General features: G+C 36.7%; 1 protein-coding gene across 1 annotated transcript in view; it reads left to right on the plus strand.

Annotated features, from left to right (window-relative positions):
* LOC145985589 (hippocalcin-like protein 4) overlaps positions 1 to 23645 on the plus strand; it is a 32934-nt gene that overhangs the window by 4351 nt on the left and 4938 nt on the right. The window contains exon 2 of the mRNA XM_083119659.1: positions 1429 to 1573. Coding sequence (XP_082975785.1) covers positions 1468 to 1573 — 106 coding nt within the window. The 5' untranslated portion in view covers positions 1429 to 1467. The remainder of the gene's footprint in view (positions 1 to 1428; positions 1574 to 23645) is intronic.

Consider the following 23645-nt stretch of genomic DNA (forward strand, 5'->3'; position numbering starts at 1 on the left):
GTTAACACGGTGTTGTCTTTTTTACGTTATTACTACAGTGACGAGATTAACTACTAATGAATGGCGTGCTGTATAAAAATTGATAATGCAAAATACATTGAAGAAGGGCTTCTAGAATTTTCTCCTTTTTTAAAATTTAAACAGATGGAAATCGTGAATGGTAGTCAGCTCGCCCAAAAAAGAAGGCGGGGATATAATTAAGTGTACAGTGGGATGTACAAGTATTGCTTGGCAAATTGTACATGACTATTTTCATTTGTTTTTCTCTTGCATTCTACACCTTCTTAAGGAATATTTTTTAAGGATGCTGGTGTAGAGACTGTCAACAGATTGTTTGTGGTTTTGTTTCAATTCTTGATGCTCTCATTAAGTAAAACAAAGTGCATGGACATGGTGATGGACAATTTGCTTGGTATTAATTATGCATCCCTCTGTACATATGATCGATACTTTGTGTTTATAACACTTATTAAAAATCAATTTGTGGAATATTGTTATTTTGCATCTGATCAAGGATTGGATTTATTGTTCGATTGCCTTGAAATTTTATTCTTGGGTTGATCGGGTCAAAGAAGAAAGGACTACAGAATAAAAAACCGAAAAAGGGAATTTCAGGAAAAAAGGAAGAACTGCAGAGGGTGTGTTGGTTGCAGTTCCAGCACTCCGTACTTTTCTCAAACTTAGGCAAGATGGACGCCGTCAAACTCTGCTAAACCCCTCGCGGCAAAAACACATTTCCATGTATATGGGGAGCCTACATGAATGCTATAATATGTACTTGATACTGAAAAGGAAAATGTCGTAAAATATCTTTAAAGAATGAAATAAACGAACCTAATTATTAGGCTACACATACTTTAAAAATGGTATAGAAATGACGCACAAAATGTATTTGTACACCCTTTTCATTACCATGTTAAATATAGTAGCTCTTTTCCATAAATAAGAGATAATTCCACTATGATCTTCTTCCATGCGTTCATCTAATTTTTGACTCAAAAGTGAAGCTTTGCAACTGTAAAGAGTCAAATGGTGTTGGTGTATGATGAGGGAGATATCTGAAAATTATGCCAACTGGGTTCGTGTTTGATGTGGTATCATGTGAAAACCACAGGAACTAGCAAAGGCCAATATTCTGTATGTCGTCATTGCCTAAGTGAGAATAGGGAATAAAAATGTAGGTGTTCGTTTGCCCCAGTAAGTTAGGGCAAACGGAAATCATACCTCACAGTATTAAAATACAAGAACTGACATGTGTAAGACATACAAGAAGGATAATTTAATAAGGCATTGATGGTTCCAATAAATAAATATTTTTAATTTTTCTATATTTCAATCTATATATTTCCTTATTTCCTATATTTTTTTAGCATAAAAGCTTAATGCTTGGTACTTAGTTTCAACAATTAGTTTTTGTGTATGTTTCAGCTAGAGATATAACGTCAGAAGTGAACATTTACTCAAACCATGGGTAACGTATGGTCTAAATGGACGAGACTTACGAATCACTTTCACAATACAAAACTACCGCTTAGAGGAATAGATGAACTGGTGAAGCGGACCCGTCTATCAGGTAACGTTCTACTTTTCTTAGGGGGGGGGGGTGCAAAAGCATTATATTAACAAAATATGTAAATTATATACTGATAGATTGAGAATGATTCTTCGTGTGTCAGCACTTGAGCTAAATGATCTGTCACGTAATACAGGAACAAGTCAAGACCCTCTTATAAAAAAGCCTGCACAGAGATTCTTTCTTTGTATGGCACGTCATGAGTGATAGCATAAAATTCCCTGCCCGGTAACGAATAAAGAACTTGTCAGGACTTGCTCTTAGAATATTGTTGAATAAAGAGTTTTACACAGGAAGCAGCAAGGACGTTTACCTTCAGAGGGTAAGTGAAGGTTGGCGAAAGCAACAAAAGGAGGTGAGACGAGTAGCAAGGGGTCTTTCGTTGGTAATCGTCTGGAGGAGCTGGAGCTATAGATTTATTCGTTACCGAGCAGTGTAAGTTTACTCCTTCACCCTAATCTGCCATTCTCTTTGATCAGTCAGAAGTGTTTAAATCTAAAACATGGGTTTTTACATCTTCTATCTTCTATATATATAAAAATGGATGGATATATGTGTGTGTGTGTGTGTGTGTTTGTTTGTTCCGGCATAACTCTCGAACGCCTGGAGAAATTTCAACCAAGCTTGGTACACGTATCACTTGCAATCTAGAAATAATATTTTGGGGTAAGACACCCCTGGCACCCTTAGGGGTCGGGTGGGAAGGGGTGACATGTAAAAATAATCGAGAACCACCGATATTAAATTCCGCACAAACATACATCCGTAACTCTATGCATTCCGCACAACGAGAGTGTTTCTCGGGTTGTCTGACATTCAGGCTGTGTTGCGAATGGAATCCATAGTTTTCGTGACACTCCCAATGCGGTTCAACTCCAAGTTCATCACCAATCGGCATGGGGGTGAGAGGGGGTGAAAAATAAAATGTCACAAATGACATAGGTTAGTGTCGAATACATAGTTCACGACATTCACGATCACATTTAAAATTAGTTACATTTTATACTATAGCGTATCAATCCCTAAGATTGTATGTTTATTTTATTAAGTCTCTCTGAACGCTTCATGTTGACCAGGGCATTCACTTGTTTTTCTCAGCTGTCTCAAGCCTCTTAGGCATGTTTACAATGCATTGTGTTGTGCCATGCAAACCTCCTGAGCATTCAGGAAACAGGTAATACTTCTGGGTTTGGTGTCAGCGGTTTGCATGGTAGCAATTATAATAAACACGATTCGGCGATTCGGCATCGAGGAAGAGCTCGATGGCCAGGGAATATAGAGGTGAGACAAGCTGGGAAGTGACTGGACTTTGGGAATTGAGTTAGTAGAGAGAGGAGGTCAGCAAGACAGGAGGTCGATAGTGGAAGCACGCTTTGGTCAACAGTTAGAGAGAAGCTCACAGAGGACTTCGCTATTTTGATTCAGCTCAGAGACTTCAGTTAGACAGGTAATTATCCGACACCCAGCCATGATACAGGTTCAACGGTTCACAAAATCCAACGAGTTGCCATTGTCTTTTCAGTAGTTTAATTCCTTTTGTGTAATTTGTACCTTTCGCATGCCAAGCAATAACTCGTCATGTCAATGACGAGTGGACTCATCAAGAGGATGAATGATGAGTAGTTTACATCACCCCATCAATTAACTGGTTCAGATCCCTTCATTCTATAGAATGACACGTGGTGGAGGTGCGGGGCATCACAGACTCTTGACTCGGAGCAAATGGATGAGCAATTATACATTATGAACAGTACGTACGCACAAAATGTGGTACATTAAGAGTTTTCTCGCTTAACGACATGAACTTTTGTGATTTCTAGTCCTATAATAGTATATATTATTGTTTTTTACATCGTATAAACATACGAATTTGTTAGTATTAAGGGTATTATTCATTATAAAGTTTAGGGAATAAATTTTTTTTTTCCTTCAGGCTACAGCAAACAAGGGAAAGTTATGTTATGGTGGATTTTCTTTTGTATATTTGGGTTTTTTTAGAAAATATATGGAATTGGCGAACCTGAGTCATGTCAAGCTTTGCGATTTGACTTTTAAATTTTCAAAGAAGAAAATTTTTTCTAGAGGGCGCGAACGTATCAATCCCTAAGATTGTATGTTTATTTTATTAAGTCTCTCTGAACGCTTCATGTTGACCAGGGCATTCACTTGTTTTTCTCAGCTGTCTCAAGCCTCTTAGGCATGTTTACAATGCATTGTGTTGTGCCATGCAAACCTCCTGAGCATTCAGGAAACAGGTAATACTTCTGGGTTTGGTGTCAGCGGTTTGCATGGTAGCAATTATAATAAACACGATTCGGCGATTCGGCATCGAGGAAGAGCTCGATGGCCAGGGAATATAGAGGTGAGACAAGCTGGGAAGTGACTGGACTTTGGGAATTGAGTTAGTAGAGAGAGGAGGTCAGCAAGACAGGAGGTCGATAGTGGAAGCACGCTTTGGTCAACAGTTAGAGAGAAGCTCACAGAGGACTTCGCTATTTTGATTCAGCTCAGAGACTTCAGTTAGACAGGTAATTATCCGACACCCAGCCATAATACAGGTTCAACGGTTCACAAAATCCAACGAGTTGCCATTGTCTTTTCAGTAGTTTAATTCCTTTTGTGTAATTTGTACCTTTCGCATGCCAAGCAATAACTCGTCATGTCAATGACGAGTGGACTCATCAAGAGGATGAATGATGAGTAGTTTACATCACCCCATCAATTAACTGGTTCAGATCCCTTCATTCTATAGAATGACACGATAGTTAGAATTCATTATTTTCCTGTCTAATACAAGATTGGGATAAATAAATACCCGGGCAACGCCGGATAATCAGCTAGTTTATTATTAATGCTAAGTTAGGTATTCACACTTGGCCCTTTTAGGGCTGTCTCTACCAAGTGCTACAATTGGTGGGATGAGCAACACCCCTTGGTTCGATTCCCGCGTTCTACAGGGTGAAACGCTACGTGGTTGGAGATGCTTGGGCTTTTCATCCATTTTAACGGAAAGGTGATGGAAAATTAGAGCGTTGCGTGGTGATAATGCTCGGATTTTTCATCCATTTTTCGAAAATGCGATAAAAAATTAGTTCAGCCATTAAATAGGTCATGAATCACAAGACGATACCAGTATCACAATCGCGAATGTTTGTTTTCACAATATCCCCGACGCCAATTATCTGCGCATGCATTTTGTATGAGAAGGCAATGATCCTAAAATAAGCTTATCAAATAAAACCTGAAGAATATAATGTCAGTACCTATGATAAAGGCAGCTGTGCTGGTTCCTTCAGTACATACAAGGCCAAAACGCAGCACAACATAAAGAAGCCCACAGAAGACTACCTTGACGACAGAGCCTCATTAAACTGCCAGAACGTGGTTCCAGGGTGTACTACGCCATAGACGGTTACATTGGAATGTCACTCCTTATTTTGAAACAATTTATATTTTATTTAAATATATTTATTGATTCTAATAGTTTTTCCTTTATTACTGTTGCAGCTAATTATTATTTTATGTTTATATATATATATATAATTCTTAAATTATAAGGAAAAAAGTATGCACAAACGTAATAGTGTTTAAATCGAACATTTAGATGCTTTTGTGTTGTGAGCTATCTAATAGTAATGCATTGCTCGTGTTATTAAAATAATAGTAACAAAGTATACTATTTCAAGTATATTTATTAAAAAGGCTTTGGTCATTTTAAATAAAATACGAGGGGTGCTTGATAAGTTTCCGGCCTCGGAAAGAAATAATGGCGCCAATGGCAAATTAATGTCATTTTATTCAACATAGTTCCATTTCAGGTTGACACACTTGGCAGAACGTTCCTGCAGCAATTCTAACCTATGGCAAAAGAAGGTTATATGTGTATTGGTCTGTAAATCATGCCTCTACCGATGAAATGACGTCACTAGTGTCCCTCAATTCAGTGCCTTTGAGGTACATTTTGAGTTTAGGGAGATAAGGGGTTGGTCAATGAGTTCATACTTTAAATCACAAAGTTTCTAAATTGTGATCCCTGCCTTGAGCATTGTCTTGGGAGGAAGAGGATGCCTTTTGACAGTTTCCCCCCGCCTCTTTTCCCTCAAAGGGGAATGTAATTCATCCAACAGGACCGCATAACTTTCAGCATTCAAAGTGAGGCCATTTTCCAGATATTCGCTGAGTATTATCCCCTCACAATCCCAAAATAGCACACCCATTGCTTTTCCTGCAGATTTCTGCCGGCAACTTTTTTTAGGCCGTTGTGATCCACTATTGCACCACTGCATGGAATGATATTTTGTCTCAGGATCATACATGCAATGCAGTTGGGTCATTCCATGTGTGACGGTCCTGTCAATCCGCACAATATAATTATATGTTTATTGAAATTATTAATTTCATATTATAAAAATCACTTTATATTAACGTTTAAAAAAATGTATAATTATTACTTTGTACAACGTTCATTATGTTTTATGTTATTCATTGCACTCTACGCTGTATAAACGAGATATTTGGAATTCTAACGTTGCTATAGCAACGAGAATCAATAGTCATTATGTGGTAGTGTGTCTGACAAAAAAATGGAAATATAGGTAATAGTGAACTGCATATTGCTTAGTTATTTCACTAATATATAGACCCATAGAAGTTGTATCTTCACCTTCGCGTTTTAGTTTCAAATATTTATGAACGAAATATAATCGTGCAATGATTGACTTGTGAACGTCACAGTATAATTGGTGGTCCAGTATTGTGGAACGTTATCAGCACGATCTTAAGTGATGTGTTTTGCGTATGTGTTAACTTACACCATTGTTTTCGTGAATCTAGTTTGTACATAAATTTCTATTATGTACGCATCAAGTAATCCTTATAATCTGAGATCCAAAACAAGTCTTACAGCTAGATCTATCAATTGTGGTGACGATTCTGATGAATCACAAAATAAGAATGGTGCCATGAATATGGTGAAGTGCTGCAAAGATCCCGATAAGGAAAGGTTGCTAGCTTGTGAAAATTGTGGCCATTGGTATCATTTACAATGTTTGGGTTTGTCTGATAAGCATTGGGAATTATACCAGTTAAATGAAAATTATTTCTGTAGAGATTGTGATCCATCTTATGATCCGTTCAGTATTGAAGCTTTTGTGCAATGGAAAAGAAGTCAAGAAAATGTTCAAGAAATTGACATTCGTCCTTCTGTGTTGGCAGAGACGTCAACGGGTCAAAGTAATGTTCCTTTTCAAATGTTTGATCTGCTGGCAGAGTTAAGAAAAATCAGCGAGTCACAACAGATGGAATTTACAAAAATTAGGGAAACTCAAAAGCTCGAGTTTACAAGAATTAGGGAAACTCAAGATTCTATGAGGCAAACTCAAGAGTCTCAACAGCTTGAGTTTACAAAAATCAGGGAATCTCAACAGGAAATTCAAAATTCACAGCAACTACTCAAGCTTGACTTCCACGAATTGAGTACATCGTTACGAAAGGAATTAGCTGAAGTTGCCGAGTCCTGCAAATTAGCAACGCGTTCATTACATCAGGAAATGGAAAGAGAAGTGCAAGGACTAACAGAGAAAATCGAGGAAGTCAACACTACTTGTGCAGTGAATTCTGATAAACTTGCTGGATTGAATAATCAGATTATAGAATGCCAGAACAATGTTTCAGGGTTGTCTCGGCAAGTTCATAGACTTGAAGTCGTTGTGAGCAAGGACGAAATAACGAAGCGCGTAGAAGCATGTGAGGAAAAGATTACTAAGTTAACATCAAATATTTCGACTAATGTTCACAGTTCTCATGTGAATGATAACTGTCAACCTGGTATTCCTGCACGGAACCTAACCTCTCCTAAATCATCTGATTCTTCAGCGTGTGATGTTTCTGATGACGAACACAATCGCATTGCTTCACAAAGACACAAACGTTCTAGAAATAATCGCATGAGAGCTAGTAATACTAACAAGTTATGTCAATCTACCCGTTCTTTATATTCTGATGGTTCTGGGCAGGAAAGAAAAAGGCAAGTTAACCAAAAGTCATCAAACCCGCAGAATCATCGATGTGATTATCCTGACAATTGTGTGCGTTCGTTTACTCAAGAACCTCGAAGGTTGGTAAGATTGAATGAACTTACTGTTCTTCCTAAATATTCTGGAGATCCTGAAAAATCAAGCCCACGTAAGTTTATTAAAACTTTATCGTCCTACTTAGACTTACTGCAAGTTCCTGACATGCAAAGGCTTGAATGTATTACTAATTGTTTCCAAGGACCTGCAGAAGGTTGGTATAATACTCATGTCGATTCGTTTACATCGTACAAACAGTTTGTTGACGAATTTCTGAATCACTACACGTCTTATTCGTTAACTCAGGCTCAATTATCTGAACTTAGAAGTCGTAAATATGATCCTAAATCGACGAGTAGTATGGAAGTTTTTGCTATTCGTACGCATTCAGCATATTATAATTTAGTTGATCGTCCGAATGATGCAGAAGTTATTGACATTTTAATCAATCAGTTGCCCACATCTATTGCACAAACAATATTAGCTGCAAGATTAGTTAAAATGGATGATGTAATTGCGTTACTAAAAAGGTTGGATTTAGTGAATTCAAGATCAAACAAGAGTTTTAATGTTCATGATAATGTACGTGAAAAAAATTTCCGACATGATGGGAATAATTCTAAAAGTTTTACCGACAATAATAGTGCAAGGGCAAAACTGAGAGTTCAAAGTGTTGCTAAAAGTTCATCGTTTGTGAACGATGATGAACCTAATGGAAATCAAGGTTCAAGACGTAACGTAAGACCTAATAATAGTGTTCATTTTGTTTCTTCTAGCGATGAAAATAAAAGAATTAAGATTCCACGTACAGATGTTCCATTTGTTGCTGAAAACCAACAATCAAACTCCAGCCAGAAGACGATGATATTTAATAGAAATAATAATTTTGGGAAGCCTAACCTAACTAACAGACCATATAATCGTTACAGACGTAATGGTGCAGGAACTCAAAATTTCCGGCAAAATAGAAGTCCACAAAACTCTCGATACTTCAACAATAATGGTAGATTTATGAGCAACAGTTTCAATGCCAGAAACGAGCAAGAACAACAGCAATTTACACTGCATCCTAACTCTCAGTTCTCTAACAATAATTTCCACTCATTCCAACCATGCAGTGTATGTGCCAATTGCGGATATTCGTCTTCTCAGTTGTCAACGGGAAACAGTTGCAATGCAACTGCAGTGGCGAATACTCCATTGAATGAAAATGCTCCATCTTTCGATCTAAGAGAAACTTCTTGTAAACAGTTCATTTCTTCTGCCCCTGAAGCAACATTAAACGAACGTCGCGGGTGAACGTGGACCAGTTTGCTCGCACTAACATAATGGAGGGTCCGTCTAAATCATATCGTAGTGATAATATAAGCACAACTTGTCAGTATGCTGTATTAAGTAATTCCGTTTTATCTGAAGTTGATCATTGTTATCCACTTTCAATATTTTTCCAGTTAGATTGGTACGAAGATGAACCTACTTGGACTTTAAATGATACTGGCATACCTACTCCTATTACTGATCAACCTCTGATCACAGGAACAGTTTGCGGTATTACAATACAGTGTGTCATCGACAGTGGAAGCCAATGTAATTTAGTCAGTTATGAATTATGGTGCAGTATAAAATCAATTATTCCGAGTGCCAAACTGGATACAGTGGATCAACTTAAGTTATTGCCGTTTGCAGGACATCAGAAGTTTCGTGTTGCTGGTCGGAAGATTATAAGTATTTCAATTAACTCGGAAGTTTTTTCTTTGGAGATGTTTGTATTGAAGCAACTGCATGCTGAATTAATTCTCGGAATACCATTTTTAAGGCAATACAAAGCTGTACTCGATTTTAGAAGAAACGAAATTAGTTTGATGGCATCTACTGGTTCCGAGCTAGTTCAGCCATTTAACTCTAGCAAAAGCACAACTGATAGGGATCGCTGCCAGATGCAGGAAGTTACTATAGTTAAAGAAGCAGAAAATTTACTTATCGTTTCTCTAGATCAGATCACAACGAAGGTACGGTCGTGTGAATCACTCAGCACGGAGCAGCAGTCTCAGCTTGAGAATCTAATAATAGAATATCATAGGTTGTTTTCTGATCGACCCCGATCTGCATTCGTAGAACCTTATCAAATTGAACTAGACACAAAGGAACCAATTAAGGCACCTATATATCCGGTACCGTTCGCGAAAAGAGCAGCGTTAGAAAGGGAACTAGAAAAATGGAAAGCCTGGGGAATAATTAAAGAGATGTCTTCGCCTTATTTAAACCCTGTACATATCGTACCAAAATCTAACGGTGAGTGGCGTCCAGTGGTGGATTTTCGGCGCCTAAACCAACATGTAATTTCACCACTTACCCATGTTGAACCGATAAACGAGCTACTTCAACATTTTAAGGGTGCAAGATATTTTTCTTCGATTGATCTCTCCTGTGGATATTTTCAAATACCACTTACGCCCGACTCGTATAAGTACACAGCTTTTTCGTATCGAGGACGACAGCACGTGTTTTGTTACTTGCCATTTGGTATAAAATCAGCTGTTTCTGTTTTTGTTGAGAGAATGAATAAGGTGTTTGGACCAGAGACTCATTCATTTCTGATGATATATGTGGATGACATTTTAATATTTAGCCCAACAATAGAGAAACATTTTGAACATCTTGATTATGTTCTACAGACATTGCAGAAGACGAACATGTCCATAAAATTTGCCAAATGCAAATTTTTCCAAACGGAAATTAAGTTTTTGGGTCATGTGGTGTCTGGTTCTGAGATTAAGGTCGATCATGATAAAGACTCAGCTATTCTACAGTTTCCTGTTCCTCAAAACAAAAAGTCACTTCGCAAATTTTTAGGACTGGCAAATTGGAGGAATCGTTTTATACAGGGATTTTCAGATATCGCTAGTCCATTATATCACCTTTTACGCAAGAATGTGCCTTTTTATTGGACACCTCAGTGTCAAGAAGCTTTCTTGTTACTAAAGAATGCTCTAATTTCAGCACCAGCATTGAGTCAACCCGACTTTGAGTTGAGGTTTTGTGTTTCTGTTGATGCAAGCCAGAAAGGATTGGGTTGTGTACTTTGGCAAGTTGATAATGGTGAAATTCGTGTAATACAATACGGCAGTCGTGCTCTTAGAGGAGCAGAGATTACATATAGTACACACGAATTGGAATGTTTAGCTATATTATTTGCTCTGGAGAAATTTGCTATATATCTTAAAGGAACTGATTTCAACTTATATTCGGATCATAAGTCGTTGTCTTGGCTTAAAACTGCACAATCACCTAATTCTCGTCTTACGAGATGGGCTCTTAAACTGCAGTGTTTTGATTTCACGTTATATCATGTCCCAGGAGTTTCGAATAATATTGCTGATACGTTGAGCAGATTTCCGCCTTGTACTACTTATTGTGCACTTGATGATAAATTATATATCAATCAAGTAATTGTGGAAGATTCACAAGATGGTACTTCTTCTATTTGGCTAAAAGCTCAACGAGCAGATGAAAAATGTAATAATATAATTTCTCACCTGGAAAATAGTACAACTGATAAAGACTTTTCAAAGTATCTTCTTCACGACAAAATTCTTTTTTATAAACCCAATTCAGAAGAAATTTGTAAACTTGTAGTGCCACGTGAGCTTATACCTTTGGTATTGCACAAAATGCATGATTTAAATGGACATTTTGGTTATCAGAAGGTTTTATCAGCTTGTAGAAGGGCATATTTTTGGCCGTACATGAGGAAATCTATTAGAAATTACCTGAAAGATTGCTTAGAATGTGCACGAACCAAGATTGTAGGTCGGCCGTTGCGGAGAGATGAATATCACGTCGTTTCTCACCAACCTCACGATTTCCTCTCTATTGATTTAATCGGAAAATTACCAAGATCACGTACATATGAATATCTCCTCACAATTATGGACGTTATGTCAAAGTTTGTTATGATTTATCCGTTAAGAAAAGCGACTGCCAGGGAAATTATCAATCGTTTTGAAGAACAATATTTTAAACATTACCCTGTATGTAATGTATTATTATCAGATTGTGGAAGCCAATTTACATCAAATGAGTGGAAAGCCTACATGGATTCAAGGAAAATTAAGCATATTACTACCACTACATACAATCCGAAATCTAATCCTATTGAGAGGTACAATAAGGAGATTGTTAGATTACTGCGATTATTCTGCAATGATAATCACACCAGTTGGTATCCAAAAATAAATTCTATTATTCAGTTACTAAATCATTCTTGCTCTTCAGTTACCGGATTATCTCCTAGTGAACTTTTCTTACATGAAGAGATGAAGGACTCAATATTTGAAGAAATCGGCTGGCCGGAGCAAATTAAATCTTTGCCATGGAAACGCAAATTGTTTTTAGCGGAAATCAGGACTAGACAATCTAGAAGAAGTAGAAAGATTAAGAATGCATTGAACTCGATTAAACTTCAAACAGGAGATTTGGTTATGATAAAAAAATAGGCAAGTTAGTTCTAAAATTAACAGCCAGATTCATAAATTGTTCAACTTGTATATTGGGCCATTCCTTGTCAAGGAAATTATGAACAATAATGCAATTCTTTACACAATGAACCAGCAATATTATGACAAGGTGAACTTTTCAAATCTTCGAGTGTTTAACTGTTCGGAAGAAAACAGGAATCAACTCTTGTCTGAGAATTAAATTTATGAGAGTAGATACTTGAAAAAAAAATGAAACCATTCTGTTTATTATTTTGTACAATTGAATGTTGTATTATGTTCTGATTTGTTATTACCTGTTAGGCACAAATCTGTTTATGTGCACGTTGTTGTCGAATGTCAGATAATATTGGTGGTCCAGTATTGTGGAACGTTATCAGCACGATCTTAAGTGATGTGTTTTGCGTATGTGTTAACTTACACCATTGTTTTCGTGAATCTAGTTTGTACATAAATTTCTATTATGTACGCATCAAGTAATCCTTATAATCTGAGATCCAAAACAAGTCTTACAGCTAGATCTATCAATTGTGGTGACGATTCTGATGAATCACAAAATAAGAATGGTGCCATGAATATGGTGAAGTGCTGCAAAGATCCCGATAAGGAAAGGTTGCTAGCTTGTGAAAATTGTGGCCATTGGTATCATTTACAATGTTTGGGTTTGTCTGATAAGCATTGGGAATTATACCAGTTAAATGAAAATTATTTCTGTAGAGATTGTGATCCATCTTATGATCCGTTCAGTATTGAAGCTTTTGTGCAATGGAAAAGAAGTCAAGAAAATGTTCAAGAAATTGACATTCGTCCTTCTGTGTTGGCAGAGACGTCAACGGGTCAAAGTAATGTTCCTTTTCAAATGTTTGATCTGCTGGCAGAGTTAAGAAAAATCAGCGAGTCACAACAGATGGAATTTACAAAAATTAGGGAAACTCAAAAGCTCGAGTTTACAAAAATTAGGGAAACTCAAGATTCTATGAGGCAAACTCAAGAGTCTCAACAGCTTGAGTTTACCAAAATCATTGAATCTCAACAGGAAATTCAAAATTCACAGCAACTACTCAAGCTTGACTTCCACGAATTGAGTACATCGTTACGAAAGGAATTAGCTGAAGTTGCCGAGTCCTGCAAATTAGCAACGCGTTCATTACATCAGGAAATGGAAAGAGAAGTGCAAGGACTAACAGAGAAAATCGAGGAAGTCAACACTACTTGTGCAGTGAATTCTGATAAACTTGCTGGATTGAATAATCAGATTATAGAATGCCAGAACAATGTTTCAGGGTTGTCTCGGCAAGTTCATAGACTTGAAGTCGTTGTGAGCAAGGACGAAATAACGAAGCGCGTAGAAGCATGTGAGGAAAAGATTACTAAGTTAACATCAAATATTTCGACTAATGTTCACAGTTCTCATGTGAATGATAACTGTCAACCTGGTATTCCTGCACGGAACCTAACCTCTCCTAAATCATCTGATTCTTCAGCGTGTGATGTTTCTGATGACGAACACAATCGCATTGCTTCACAAAGACACAAACGTTCTAGAAATAATCGCATGAGAGCTAGTAATACTAACAAGTTATGTCAATCTACCCGTTCTTTATATTCTGATGGTTCTGGGCAGGAAAGAAAAAGGCAAGTTAACCTAAAGTCATCAAACCCGCAGAATCATCGATGTGATTATCCTGACAATTGTGTGCGTTCGTTTACTCAAGAACCTCGAAGGTTGGTAAGATTGAATGAACTTACTGTTCTTCCTAAATATTCTGGAGATCCTGAAAAATCAAGCCCACGTAAGTTTATTAAAACTTTATCGTCCTACTTAGACTTACTGCAAGTTCCTGACATGCAAAGGCTTGAATGTATTACTAATTGTTTCCAAGGACCTGCAGAAGGTTGGTATAATACTCATGTCGATTCGTTTACATCGTACAAACAGTTTGTTGACGAATTTCTGAATCACTACACGTCTTATTCGTTAACTCAGGCTCAATTATCTGAACTTAGAAGTCGTAAATATGATCCTAAATCGACGAGTAGTATGGAAGTTTTTGCTATTCGTACGCATTCAGCATATTATAATTTAGTTGATCGTCCGAATGATGCAGAAGTTATTGACATTTTAATCAATCAGTTGCCCACATCTATTGCACAAACAATATTAGCTGCAAGATTAGTTAAAATGGATGATGTAATTGCGTTACTAAAGAGGTTGGATTTAGTGAATTCAAGATCAAACAAGAGTTTTAATGTTCATGATAATGTACGTGAAAAAAATTTCCGACATGATGGGAATAATTCTAAAAGTTTTACCGGCAATAATAGTGCAAGGGCAAAACTGAGAGTTCAAAGTGTTGCTAAAAGTTCATCGTTTGTGAACGATGATGAACCTAATGGAAATCAAGGTTCAAGACGTAACGTAAGACCTAATAATAGTGTTCATTTTGTTTCTTCTAGCGATGAAAATAAAAGAATTAAGATTCCACGTACAGATGTTCCATTTGTTGCTGAAAACCAACAATCAAACTCCAGCCAGAAGACGATGATATTTAATAGAAATAATAATTTTGGGAAGCCTAACCTAACTAACAGACCATATAATCGTTACAGACGTAATGGTGCAGGAACTCAAAATTTCCGGCAAAATAGAAGTCCACAAAACTCTCGATACTTCAACAATAATGGTAGATTTATGAGCAACAGTTTCAATGCCAGAAACGAGCAAGAACAACAGCAATTTACACTGCATCCTAACTCTCAGTTCTCTAACAATAATTTCCACTCATTCCAACCATGCAGTGTATGTGCCAATTGCGGATATTCGTCTTCTCAGTTGTCAACGGGAAACAGTTGCAATGCAACTGCAGTGGCGAATACTCCATTGAATGAAAATGCTCCATCTTTCGATCCAAGAGAAACTTCTTGTAAACAGTTCATTTCTTCTGCCCCTGAAGCAACATTAAACGAACGTCGCGGGTGAACGTGGACCAGTTTGCTCGCACTAACATAATGGAGGGTCCGTCTAAATCAAATCGTAGTGATAATATAAGCACAACTTGTCAGTATGCTGTATTAAGTAATTCCGTTTTATCTGAAGTTGATCATTGTTATCCACTTTCAATATTTTTCCAGTTAGATTGGTACGAAGATGAACCTACTTGGACTTTAAATGATACTGGCATACCTACTCCTATTACTGATCAACCTCTGATCACAGGAACAGTTTGCGGTATTACAATACAGTGTGTCATCGACAGTGGAAGCCAATGTAATTTAGTCAGTTATGAATTATGGTGCAGTATAAAATCAATTATTCCGAGTACCAAACTGGATACAGTGGATCAACTTAAGTTATTGCCGTTTGCAGGACATCAGAAGTTTCGTGTTGCTGGTCGGAAGATTATAAGTATTTCAATTAACTCGGAAGTTTTTTCTTTGGAGATGTTTGTATTGAAGCAACTGCATGCTGAATTAATTCTCGGAATACCATTTTTAAGGCAATACAAAGCTGTACTCGATTTTAGAAGAAACGAAATTAGTTTGATGGCATCTACTGGTTCCGAGCTAGTTCAGCCATTTAACTCTAGCAAAAGCACAACTGATAGGGATCGCTGCCAGATGCAGGAAGTTACTATAGTTAAAGAAGCAGAAAATTTACTTATCGTTTCTCTAGATCAGATCACAACGAAGGTACGGTCGTGTGAATCACTCAGCACGGAGCAGCAGTCTCAGCTTGAGAATCTAATAATAGAATATCATAGGTTGTTTTCTGATCGACCCCGATCTGCATTCGTAGAACCTTATCAAATTGAACTAGACACAAAGGAACCAATTAAGGCACCTATATATCCGGTACCGTTCGCCAAAAGAGCAGCGTTAGAAAGGGAACTAGAAAAATGGAAAGCCTGGGGAATAATTAAAGAGATGTCTTCGCCTTATTTAAACCCTGTACATATCGTACCAAAATCTAACGGTGAGTGGCGTCCAGTGGTGGATTTTCGGCGCCTAAACCAACATGTAATTTCACCACTTACCCATGTTGAACCGATAAACGAGCTACTTCAACACTTTAAGGGTGCAAGATATTTTTCTTCGATTGATCTCTCCTGTGGATATTTTCAAATACCACTTACGCCCGACTCGTATAAGTACACAGCTTTTTCGTATCGAGGACGACAGCACGTGTTTTGTTACTTGCCATTTGGTATAAAATCAGCTGTTTCTGTTTTTGTTGAGAGAATGAATAAGGTGTTTGGACCGGAGACTCATTCATTTCTGATGATATATGTGGATGACATTTTAATATTTAGCCCAACAATAGAGAAACATTTTGAACATCTTGATTATGTTCTACAGACATTGCAGAAGACGAACATGTCCATAAAATTTGCCAAATGCAAATTTTTCCAAACGGAAATTAAGTTTTTGGGTCATGTGGTGTCTGGTTCTGAGATTAAGGTCGATCATGATAAAGACTCAGCTATTCTACAGTTTCCTGTTCCTCAAAACAAAAAGTCACTTCGCAAATTTTTAGGACTGGCAAATTGGAGGAATCGTTTTATACAGGGATTTTCAGATATCGCTAGTCCATTATATCACCTTTTACGCAAGAATGTGCCTTTTTATTGGACACCTCAGTGTCAAGAAGCTTTCTTGTTACTAAAGAATGCTCTAATTTCAGCACCAGCATTGAGTCAACCCGACTTTGAGTTGAGGTTTTGTGTTTCTGTTGATGCAAGCCAGAAAGGATTGGGTTGTGTACTTTGGCAAGTTGATAATGGTGAAATTCGTGTAATACAATACGGCAGTCGTGCTCTTAGAGGAGCAGAGATTACATATAGTACACACGAATTGGAATGTTTAGCTATATTATTTGCTCTGGAGAAATTTGCTATATATCTTAAAGGAACTGATTTCAACTTATATTCGGATCATAAGTCGTTGTCTTGGCTTAAAACTGCACAATCACTTAATTCTCGTCTTAGGAGATGGGCTCTTAAACTGCAGTGTTTTGATTTCACGTTATATCATGTCCCAGGAGTTTCGAATAATATTGCTGATACGTTGAGCAGATTTCCGCCTTGTACTACTTATTGTGCACTTGATGATAAATTATATATCAATCAAGTAATTGTGGAAGATTCACAAGATGGTACTTCTTCTATTTGGCTAAAAGCTCAACGAGCAGATGAAAAATGTAATAATATAATTTCTCACCTGGAAAATAGTACAACTGATAAAGACTTTTCAAAGTATCTTCTTCACGACAAAATTCTTTTTTATAAACCCAATTCAGAAGAAATTTGTAAACTTGTAGTGCCACGTGAGCTTATACCTTTGGTATTGCACAAAATGCATGATTTAAATGGACATTTTGATTATCAGAAGGTTTTATCAGCTTGTAGAAGGGCATATTTTTGGCCGTACATGAGGAAATCTATTAGAAATTACCTGAAAGATTGCTTAGAATGTGCACGAACCAAGATTGTAGGTCGGCCGTTGCGGAGAGATGAATATCACGTCGTTTCTCACCAACCTCACGATTTCCTCTCTATTGATTTAATCGGAAAATTACCAAGATCACGTACATATGAATATCTCCTCACAATTGTGGACGTTATGTCAAAGTTTGTTATGATTTATCCGTTAAGAAAAGCGACTGCCAGGGAAATTATCAATCGTTTTGAAGAACAATATTTTAAACATTACCCTGTATGCAATGTATTATTATCAGATTGTGGAAGCCAATTTACATCAAATGAGTGGAAAGCCTACATGGATTCAAGGAAAATTAAGCATATTACTACCACTACATACAATCCGAAATCTAATCCTATTGAGAGGTACAATAAGGAGATTGTTAGATTACTGCGATTATTCTGCAATGATAATCACACCAGTTGGTATCCAAAAATAAATTCTATTATTCAGTTACTAAATCATTCTTGCTCTTCAGTTACCGGATTATCTCCTAGTGAACTTTTCTTACATGAAGAGATGAAGGACTCAATATTTGAAGAAATCGGCTGGCCGGAGCAAATTAAATCTTTGCCATGGAAACGCAAATTGTTTTTAGCGGAAATCAGGACTAGACAATCTAGAAGAAGTAGAAAGATTAAGAATGCATTGAACTCGATTAAACTTCAAACAGGAGATTTGGTTATGATAAAAAATAGGCAAGTTAGTTCTAAAATTAACAGCCAGATTCATAAATTGTTCAACTTGTATATTGGGCCATTCCTTGTCAAGGAAATTATGGACAATAATGCAATTCTTTACACAATGAACCAGCAATATTATGACAAGGTGAACTTTTCAAATCTTCGAGTGTTTAACTGTTCGGAAGAAAACAGGAATCAACTCTTGTCTGAGAATTAAATTTATGAGAGTAGATACTTGAAAAAAAATGAAACCATTCTGTTTATTATTTTGTACAATTGAATGTTGTATTATGTTCTGATTTGTTATTACCTGTTAGGCACAAATCTGTTTATGTGCACGTTGTTGTCGAATGTCAGGTAATATTGTCCATTTGTAACTTTGTTGTAGTTATGTTGATACACATCTGACTGATTTATAAATGAAAACTCCTCCTCGTTGTTTCGTAGTTTTCATTTTCCCGGAGGAGGGGAATGTTGTGACGGTCCTGTCAATCCGCACAATATAATTATATGTTTATTGAAATTATTAATTTCATATTATAAAAATCACTTTATATTAACGTTTAAAAAAATGTATAATTATTACTTTGTACAACGTTCATTATGTTTTATGTTATTCATTGCACTCTACGCTGTATAAACGAGATATTTGGAATTCTAACGTTGCTATAGCAACGAGAATCAATAGTCATTATGTGGTAGTGTGTCTGACAAAAAAATGGAAATATAGGTAATAGTGAACTGCATATTGCTTAGTTATTTCACTAATATATAGACCCATAGAAGTTGTATCTTCACCTTCGCGTTTTAGTTTCAAATATTTATGAACGAAATATAATCGTGCAATGATTGACTTGTGAACGTCACACATGTCAAATCATCCAGAATTTTGTGAAAATGTCACCCACCATCTCCGATTTTGATGAAATTCGGTATGCCTATAGAACTTTTGATGCTGATTACAAAAATGACAACTTTTTAAAAATTGGTCAAGGGGTTCAGAAGTTACGCGCTTTTAAAGATCTCCGTGTACGCCACATCCGGCTCCACTTTGAATGACACGCATTAGGTTATAAACGATCGTATCTTCCCTCGGGTTTGCCGTAGAAACTTCAAGTTTGTTTTCTTTTCTTCAGAATAGTATAAGCTTTCATTTAAATAACGTTTCAGATGAATGCATCAGTAAACATGTATTTTTATATATAGTTTTATGTATTTTTTTAGAAAAATAAATGGCTAATTTCAAGAGCGAATTTCATGCAATGCCCCCCCTTCAATTTCCCCCCAATTTTATATGTAGGTAGCTCAGAGTGTGTACTAATGCCTGATGGAAAAATTGGGATGGGCGGTTCAGAGACAGGGTGACAAAAAATCATTTGCATAAAATGACATTAAAAGTAAATCTTATTAAAAATGCTTATGTATTTAGCACAAAGCCTGAAGTACAATATGTTTCAAGTTACAATATTCAAAATTTATGTTCACTAAGAATAGGCGTAACCTGGCGGGGGCAAAGCACTTGCCCCCTCCAAAATTTATAAGTTAAATATATTTTGTGATCCTCCTGGCACTTGAGGAACAAACGAATAAAGAGTAATAATTGTGATTTGTCAAATGTATTTATCAAATAATCCTGGACACTATTTTTATGCGATGGAAAACTTTGCTATTATCTCAACCCGAAGAAAGTTTCCAAGGGACTCATTAAGATAGTACCTAAAAATTGTACTCTATGCATTGCCAAAATTTCATGTACTATAAAATGTGCCGTTCACATTTTAGATGGATATTTTGATCACTTCAAACACACTAAAGTATTTGACTTATCACTAAGTACATATGTCCATCCATTTGTGTTGTTAATGTCCACTGGACACAGCATACGTTTTGGCCAGTAGTGTGAAGTTGATAGCCAAGTGGATGCAAGAATTTAATAGCTGCATCGCCATTTTCACGTGGACTTTTGAAACAATCCTACAAACAAGTTTGAGTCACGCACGCACATGCTACTACATAACTGTTCACTGTTGGAATTCGAAAGCCACTTCCTCACAAAAGTCAAACCATACAGTTATACAAAACATATCACAAAACATATACAAAACATATCACATCAGCACTTACTATTTTGGCTCTGATTGTTAAACAACTAGTGTTTCCAAGTAACTAGAGTGCGCGTCAAATCTCCTGCATATGGCCTTGAACTGCTGAACAGCACCAGCGAATCACAGACGTGCGGCGTTGCCTAGTTCAGAACCTGTTTCACCTCGCTACTAAATCGTGTACCTGGCGCTCGGATATAAATAGATTATTTCAAGTGTCAGTAGTTCAACAGATGGAAAGATAATGAATTTGCGAGTATGTACGAAAAACAAGCGTGATTGTAGCTTATACCGTTCCCTCTGTAGAAGCAATGTTATTATAAACGTATTTGCATTGTATCGTTTTTGTTCTCCCTTCGTTCCTGTTGCATTCCGAAACTTTCCGATTAACGAAGGGAACAGGGCAGGTTCGTTCCCAGTGATGGTAGAAGGAGAAATTGACGAAGAGGATACCGTCACTGTTCGTTTTTCCCACGTTTTTAGTGTGTGTGTGTGTGTGTGTGTGTGTGTGTGCAGCATGTCGTTGAGTAAACCAAGTGGTAGTGATAGCGAGAGAAGAGAGAACAATACAGTGTTGTACGAAGCCAGGCACGACAGGTGATTTTTCAGGTGTACAATTTTTTTTAAAAAAAATGTTCGAGTGAAGAAGAGAGCTTTAAGAAGTGCCAGGCTCTAACAGCTCTAGCGTGTGGTGTGAATCAAGCTACCGTTTCTCGGATATGTTCGGGGGCAAAACAATGTGGATCGGGGTCTGCTCAAATGTTTCAATCACCTAGAAAGCACATTAACGTACCAAAAAAGAACGACAAACTTAGATAACTTTGAAAAAGACGTAGTTCGTAGAACCGTCTTTGAAATTTACGATTGTGGAGAATTTTCTACTGCCAAAAAGATAACTTACTCTTTACGGGACAAAATATCTTACAAAGGCTGTACAACTTCCACCTTGAGAATATTGAAACAATTATGCAGTCCCTCTGGCATAATCAGGTATGTTCTTTTCTCCCATAAGTTTATTATATGTTATATTATCTAATGTTCCGTGCTCTCCGTGACAAGGCGTTTCGCTCAACCACGCTGTCTCTTTTCCGTGTGAGATTTCGACATGGCACCGCTGCAGTGCGCTGCTATTGGCTATCGCCATATGCAGGAGATTTGACGCGCACTATAGTTACAAAGTTACAAGTACAGTTACTTTTTATTTAGGGATTCTAACTGTAACTAGCTACTTTTAAAAGTAAGTGCCTGTAACGTTAACAACGGTAACAGAGTTACTTTTTGCAGTAGGGAAATAGCTAAATTGGACAATTCTGTTCCAGACTATAAAAATAAAATATGTATCTTCTCCGGATGTTACGTGAAAGGATTTTCTTGGAATTGCTGCAAGGAAGCTATACTTTGTTGCATGCTAAATTTAGAACATCCACGCTTTAATGTAATTCATTTCTAATTGTATGTGAAAACTCCATTGTTTTTGGTAGACTGCTGCGTTCGTTTCGAATGTTGTTGTCCAGCTAGGAAAAAGTCATTGTCGAGGGAGTGGATCTTTGGATATTGTTGAACTTGGAATGGAGGAGAAAGAAATAGGTGCAAGTGGAATCAATGACACCATATTCAAAATACCGTAGTCAGCATACAAATGATTTTTAATTATAAACGTTCAAGCAAAGTTGACTGTGTTTTCCATCATTTATTAGCAGTAATAATGTAAATATATGAATACATATTATGTACTAGAAACATAAGTAAAACATGGAAGTCTTCTTGATCATTGATTTTGTGTAACGTTTACACAAATCAATGATCATTAACAGTACGTTACTGTTACAGTAACTATAAAAGAAACTCAGTTACTTTCAAAGTACCCGTAACAATAACTGAGTAACTTTTTTAATGATTGACTGTAACTCAGTTACTTGTAAAAAGTAACTTACGGAACCTGTAAATTCAAAATAGTGCATACTTCCTGGTACTGTTGTAGTACTTTGCAATCGCTGACACATTGTACGGTGGGTTGTTGTCATTTCACCCTAGATGATTACTAAGAAATTTATGCCTTGAATACTATTTCTACATAATTGCCGTACTTGTTGCTTTATACTATAGAAATCTTTACAAGTATTTTTTTCTGTTCCAACCATCCCGTCAGAAGGATATTTTCTGTGGTATCTGGCGAAAAAGCTCCATTTGAAAAAACTTCAATCAGCACAAATGTGTAGTATTAATTCTTACTTCATATTACGTATCCCCATGAAGAGTAGCCAAAAAAGAACTTCCATATTGAGATAAAATGCACAAAAAGAATGTTCTCGAAGATAAATTTGCTAAACTTGGGAAATTATAATTATATAATATATAAAATTTAAAAAATGAAGACTGTTGAAACTAACTTAGATACAGTGGAACCTCAATTTTACGTTATCCAGGAGACCAAGCTGAAAAAACTTAATACGCGGGAAAATATAAAACCTTGGAAAATTTCTAACCAGACCATCAAGATTGAATGCAAAATGAAGGAAAATGTAAAATCGAAGAACTTAAATCGGGGTTCCACTGTAATTATTACTTGCAAATTTTAAATTAATCTATAAATTTGGGAGAGGGCAAGAGCTTCCCTTTGCCCCCGCCAGGTTACGCCTATTCTTAGTGAACATAAATTTTGAATATTGTAACTTGAAACATATTGTACTTCAGGCTTTGTGCTAAATACATAAGCATTTTTAATAAGATTTACTTTTAATGTCATTTTATGCAAATGATTTTTTTGTCACCCTGTCTCTAAACCGCCCATCCCAATTTTTCCATCAGGCATTAGTACACACTCTGAGCTACCTACATATAAAATTGGGGGGAAATTGAAGGGGGGGCATTGCATGAAATTCGCTCTTGAAATTAGCCATTTATTTTTCTAAAAAAATACATAAAACTATATATAAAAATACATGTTTACTGATGCATTCATCTGAAACGTTATTTAAATGAAAGCTTATACTATTCTGAAGAAAAGAAAACAAACTTGAAGTTTCTACGGCAAACCCGAGGGAAGATACGATCGTTTATAACCTAATGCGTGTCATTCAAAGTGGAGCCGGATGTGGCGTACACGGAGATCTTTAAAAGCGCGTAACTTCTGAACCCCTTGACCAATTTTTAAAAAGTTGTCATTTTTGTAATCAGCATCAAAAGTTCTATAAGCATACCGAATTTCATCAAAATCGGGGATGGTGGGTGACATGGCCTGG

This window comes from Lepisma saccharinum, chromosome 3, assembly GCF_977018435.1.
Source record: "Lepisma saccharinum chromosome 3, izLepSacc3.1, whole genome shotgun sequence".
In the NCBI taxonomy this organism is placed as follows: domain Eukaryota; kingdom Metazoa; phylum Arthropoda; class Insecta; order Zygentoma; family Lepismatidae; genus Lepisma; species Lepisma saccharinum.